The sequence below is a fragment of the Phallusia mammillata genome, chromosome 4 (assembly GCF_965637545.1).
Source record: "Phallusia mammillata chromosome 4, kaPhaMamm4.hap1.1, whole genome shotgun sequence".
In the NCBI taxonomy this organism is placed as follows: Eukaryota; Metazoa; Chordata; class Ascidiacea; order Phlebobranchia; family Ascidiidae; genus Phallusia; species Phallusia mammillata.
The window spans coordinates 22,813,616-22,819,563 of NC_137255.1; the positions used below are offsets into that span (position 1 = coordinate 22,813,616).

The 5,948-nt window shown below is 36.5% G+C and overlaps 1 protein-coding gene across 1 annotated transcript; it reads left to right on the plus strand.

Annotated features, from left to right (window-relative positions):
• The first annotated feature begins 833 nt into the window (after positions 1-833).
• On the plus strand, positions 834-4,139 carry LOC145223958 (receptor-type tyrosine-protein phosphatase alpha-like). Its single transcript, XM_080090373.1, has 12 exons — positions 834-972; positions 1,155-1,286; positions 1,475-1,614; positions 1,671-1,806; positions 1,971-2,074; positions 2,264-2,352; positions 2,410-2,483; positions 2,742-2,867; positions 2,931-3,047; positions 3,284-3,429; positions 3,565-3,700; positions 3,759-4,139. Exons 1-12 carry the CDS (start codon positions 910-912, stop codon positions 3,831-3,833), a joined length of 1,338 nt encoding a protein of 445 aa, XP_079946499.1. The 5' UTR covers positions 834-909; the 3' UTR covers positions 3,834-4,139.
• Positions 4,140-5,948: the final 1,809 nt, after the last annotated feature.

Consider the following 5,948-nt stretch of genomic DNA (forward strand, 5'->3'; position numbering starts at 1 on the left):
ATGTTCACAATAACACATTGCTAATTGACTTAAAGGATTTTAGAAAATTGATAAAAACGATGCCATAGAGTCATGCCCCAAAATGTATCTAAATATCGAACTACACTTAATGGTTTCAACAGGGCCAGTGATATACGAAAACATATCTTCTTCTGCTGGGACCTCTAAAAACTGCGAAGACACTAAATTGTTTGAGGTGTACAAGAAAAATGTTGAGTCAGGACTTCTATTTGTTACCGAGTTTAAGGTTAGAGACAAACTATGACAAACATGTATATCCAGACCATTGAAGAAGAATATCATCATACCCTAAAAACTCCTTTCATTGTTTTTAATCATTTTGCAGGAAGTCGAGAACCAAAGCAAAAACAACCAGCGGGCAAGAAGCGTGTCACAGTTGCCGCAAAGTGCAGTGAGAAACCGATACAAGAATATTTTCCCCTGTAAGTATTAGAAATACTGATGAGAAATTAGAAATCCCCTTATTTATCATTGGCATAGTTGTTGTACATTTGTTTCCGCGACGTAACAAAATTCACATCCTCGGTAAAACTAAAGTACGCTGCCTGAAGGAATTAAAGCCTATGCCATATAAAAACGAGATTTTAGTTTATTTTTATTTGATTAGAATAGTTGCTAACAATGAGAGATCGGTTAGTGCACCAGTATTGGTCACATATTACAATATTTGCTATTGTAGATAGTTGTTGTAACCCTTCATTAATGGACGTGCAATGAACTCTCAGTTTTATTGGCGCTTGCTCAACAGACGATCATGCTCGAGTGGTTTTGCAAGGAAGCGGTGGAAACGATTACATCAACGCCGCTTATATACCGGGTTACGATAACGAGAGGAAGTTCATCGCCACTCAGGGTCCGAAGAAGGAGACAATCAACGATTTCTGGTTGATGGTTTGGCAGGAAAACTCCAACATCATCGTAATGCTCACTGGCTTGGTGGAAAAGGGAAAAGTTGGGTTTGGTTTTCATTTTGTGGCGATTAAAAATTGATCTGAAAAAGGAAGCAAAAAAAAATACTGTAATTTGTTTCATGGAATATTTAATTAGATTCTTCATGTTAAAAGCACAAAGTTGCTTTCTAAAACCCTTATATTTGGTTTGTCTATAGATAACTAAATAGTTTTAAAATGTAGACAAAATGTGAAAAATACTGGCCTGAAGTCGGATCCGAAATCAAATTGTCATCGAATCTGGAAGTTCGAACACAACATGAAACAAGTCTCGGAGGAATCATATATCGAAAGTTCGAACTATTCTCAACCAGAGTATGTGCTAAGTGGCAAAAAAATGTAATCATATAACGTAAATGACCAACAAACTGGTATTTGTCTTGCTAAAACATTGTTGCGTAATCTTTTCTTGACCCGCACAATGATAAGCGACATGTGGGTGCCATGTTCCTTTTGTGTAAAAATGACGTAATAATTGGTGCAATTATTTGTTTGTTTCATAGGAACAACGGACCATAACACAGTTGCAGTTTACAACTTGGCCCGATCATGGGATTCCAGTAACTACATCCAACATGATCCACCTACGTAACATGGTCGATGATTTGCAAAACACAAATGATCCAATCATTGTACACTGCAGGTAATGACTTTTCCTATGCTATTTCGATCAATCAATTAAGCATATGTTTTATGCAGTGCTGGAGTGGGACGCACAGGTACTTACATAGCGATGGACACTTTGTTTCATAAACTTGACGACAAAGGAACAGTTGATGTACCACAAACTGTGTTAAGAATGAGAGAGAATCGAACAGACATGATCCAAAACTCGGTAATGTTTATGCAAACCTTAAGCTAACTAAGAAAAAAGAAAGAGACCTGAAGAAATTTGGCGCAAAATCCTCATGTTTGTTGTGCAAGAGCAGGGTCATAAAGTGAAGCTAAGACCAGCAACGCGTTAATCACAGATGTTTTTCTAAATTTGCATTTCTTCAGAAACAATACATGTACGTCTACAAACTTCTCATGGAGCGTGAGAATTTAATTGAAACAGATAAAGATGTGACAGAACTACAATCGATGATGACCTCAAGTGAAATGTAACTCATTTTGTGTTTTGTAGAATAAATCACATGACTTGTTTTTCAGCATACAAATCTAATTCCTTGCAAGAGTTTTTTTAGTGTAACACATTGCTAGTTGTCACTTTGTTGAGATTATCGTTTAAACCGCTATTTACATCCAGCTATGAAATCGTGTGAGCACACATTAAAGATTTTGTTTCATAGCAAGGAGATGCAAGAGCAAGAATTCAAAACATTGTCAGTGTGGCGATTTGGCGAGGAATGGCAGGAAAATCACCCACAGCTGAGAACATGTAAGTTAATTTCTCAAAATAATGTTTGACCTTAAACACATGAAATATTGTGTTCAGACAAGAACACGACAGTGAAAATTTGGGACAAAAAACTTAAGATTATACAGCAACTGGATGCTTCGTATATTCAGGTGATAATACAAACTACTTTCAATTTCAATTTGCGGCGTATGTAGCGTTTAACTTTCTTTTAGTGTTTTAAAGTAAAGTCAAATATGTTTCAAGATGATTGTATAAATACTTTTACATACAAGCATCATTAGCAAACCGTTCAGGTAAAATGTCAAAAAGTTTTAATGCTTTACATGCATGTCACAATGTAAATGATCTTTGTCCTTGTGACAAAACATTGTTCTCTTTGGTCTACTTTAATCTAGTTTCAAATACAGGAACAAGGATCTTCGGAATGTTTCATCGCTGCAAAAAATCCTGCTGCTGGAGAAAAAGAAATCTTCTGGAAGATGATTGTGGAGAAAAAAGCTATGGTTGTCATTGATTTGGAGAATAGCATTGATGTACGATTGTCATTTTTTCAAATCACAATTTCTTTACATAATAAATCATAAAATTGTTTTTAGATTCCAGTGAATACAGCTTTACAATACGAAGATATTTCGGTTTCTGTATGTGATGTAAATGAAAGCAACGTTTACAATCTGACAACTGTTGACGTTTGGTCAACAACCAACGCTTTTGTAAGTTGAAAACTTTAGAACAGCATTGCTTCAGAACAAAGTACAAAGTTTGCTGTGGTCTTGTGTGTGAAAAACAAATCAGTACATAATCTATCAAAAAACAACCCAAAAATGCCTTTCACAACATAGCATTATTTCAAAATTTGCGTAACTGCTCGGATCAACATACCGGCTTTTAGCATTTCAAGACCAGTTTTATAACGTGCATAATGAAACTTAGCTTTAATTGTTTTCAGGCTGATACTCAATTGTTGCTTCTGCAAGTCACGGGATGGAATGAAGTGGAACAGCCCCCGACAGAAATGGATTTCATCAAAATTATCGAGGAAATGCAACGGCTAAAGGCCAAACAGAATTGCCAATATGTGCTGGTTGTCTGCAGGTAATATATTGTTTGCATTTTACACACAAAACAAGGAGATCTGCTACAACCAATTGATATCAAGCCAATTTGCCAACAAAATTCTAAAAATCATGAACATGTTCTCAAGACAAAATAATATTGATATGTTCCCAGCAACGGATCAACAAGAACTGGAACCTTTATCGCTTTGGTGAACATTTTCGAACGTTTGAAGGCACAAAAGCGGGTGGATGTATTCCGAACTGTGAAAGACCTGAGAGATATGAGACCGAATATGGTCGACAACAAAGTAACGTTTTTCTTTGGGCTAAGGTAGACATCTCTTTAAATAAAGTTTATTTTGACAGGAACTGTACAAATACTGCTACTCGGTCGTCATGCAATATCTGTCTGATTTCGACATTTATTCAAACTTCCAATGAACTGCAAACAGACAACGGCATTATTAAGAAATCTGAGCGTTTGCTTTTGCTCGTTAATAGATTTTCTGTCATTTTTGAAACATTTGTTGTTTAATCATGCTGATCTGCAATCTGCTGCTTGTGTGTTGCCCCGTTTTCCGAAAATAATTATATGTGTAAGATTTGTTGAAACTTTAATTCCCAGAATTTTTTCTTAAATCATTTCTGCGTTATCACCCAAAAAAGAAAAATTGTGCTGGAAAAATTCTTTAGCGTTATTTGAAAGAATTTTAGCGTTATTTGAAAGATAGGCCTATACAATAATAAACCCACTAAAATCTATGCTTGTCGTTAGTTGCTAAATTCAAGTTAAATATGTCAGATATTTAAACAGGTGTTATTCAGTTTTTAAGTAAAGTAGTAAAAAAGAATCTACAAAACAAGCAGCCGACACAACGACAGTGAAGCATTTTCTGTTGAGTCGATTTCCATGCAGTAAAACTTGCTGTAAAATGTTGAGGGTCGGACAAACTTTTCGTCACAAGCTCATGATAACCGTTGTGTGTTAACTCGGTTTTTGAACACTCACAAAACCTTTTCATTCTTTATATTGGGCACATGGGCTTGAAAGTTTACCCCACACAAATACTGGGAGCTGAAAACAAGTTTTTGATAGACTTTATATTTGCCAAATACGTTAAGCAAGTTTAGAAAGTATCAGTTTTACAAAACGCAACCTGTACGCACGAAACATGACAAGCACTAAAACCAACAAGCCAGTGTCAGTAGCTAGCACTAACACAAGACTGGGATTTTTTGTATAAGTTGCGTGACTACTTTGGACAAAAGTTTCTCCGTATTCTGCGATACGCCGTCGCGGCGAATCACTCACAGCACTTGCCGATATCGCGCTATCTCACCATATTGTGACTTGGGTGTTCTAATTTTTAAAGACTTTTACAAGCTTAAAGTGGCCAAAGTATTACACGACTGTCATTCTTGTACACTGCCTTTCACATACAACTCACTTTTCACGCCTATTGAGTCAGTACAGTATTACAACACCCAAAGTGCTGAAAACCAGAATTACTTTCACCAACACCACGTCTATCAAAAGATCAATTTGCCATCGAGGTCCAAAAGTATGGAAAGAATTACCACACGACATAAAGTCTCGACCACGTTCGTCCTCTTGCAAAACAAAAAGTATTGCTTGCATTTATTGAGGCAATATGACCACTCAATAACTAAAAAACCTCTGTGCCATCGCTCATACCAGAATGCATATAATACAGCTTGTTCTTCTATACCAAAAATTACACTAGTTTTAGCTACCTTTTTCTGTTTTTATGTATGTTTTAGTTTTATCTTAGCGTTCTTTCACCTTTATTCTTTTTACTCGTTTGTATTATAACAATGAACTAGATCTCGCCGTCGATTCTACAAACCCTGGGGAATAGATGCTCGATGGCAACATTTTCATCGTGCTAAAGGATGTCCTCGTGGACCCAGGCCTGTTTACAGGATCACAGGAAACGTTCCGAGGAACAGCGCTGGTGTTTCCTGTTAAGGCGGGTTTCATTGGGCCAACAAAACTCGCGAGTTCAACTACCGTCTTATGCAACAGGACGTACCCCGCCAGGATCGTGCGGTCGGTTGCGATTCTACGGTACGACATACCCAGAAAACCAAATTTAACCAACACTTGAATCGATAATGTATGGATTCTTTCGGTGTCCTTGCCTTTTCCGTTTCTGTTCAACAAAAAAAGGGATTGTTATGATAAAGTGCCTATGCAAAAAAATCACTTGACTTGACAGTGCTTTATGACTTCAATAAAGGTGAAGGTGCCAATGTTCGCAGTAAAACATAAAAACGCTTTAACGAGTTGGTAAACACCCAAGTGTCAGACGATTCTTAAGAAACACAAGGACTTTCATTTCTTCTGTCAGTGCGAATTGAGCAATGCTTTTCAGTGTTTCAAGTTCAGAAGCAAGGGAGCGTTTAAGCTTTTTTAATTAGTATTTATTTGGAAAATTATAATCACAGAGTGCCTAACAAACAGCTTTATGATTGAAGAATAGATTGCTTAATTCAAAACCTAAAAGTCATTTATTGATATTTCGGTCTGTCAAT

Bases quoted from the DNA above. Each gene is read 5' to 3' on its own strand.
- LOC145223958 (XM_080090373.1), top strand. From the start codon at position 910: ATGGTTTGGCAGGAAAACTCCAACATCATCGTAATGCTCACTGGCTTG. The intron at 1,807-1,970 runs GTAATGTTTATG...GCATTTCTTCAG, and splicing joins CAGACATGATCCAAAACTCG to AAACAATACATGTACGTCTA. The intron at 2,868-2,930 runs GTACGATTGTCA...AATTGTTTTTAG, and splicing joins ATTTGGAGAATAGCATTGAT to ATTCCAGTGAATACAGCTTT.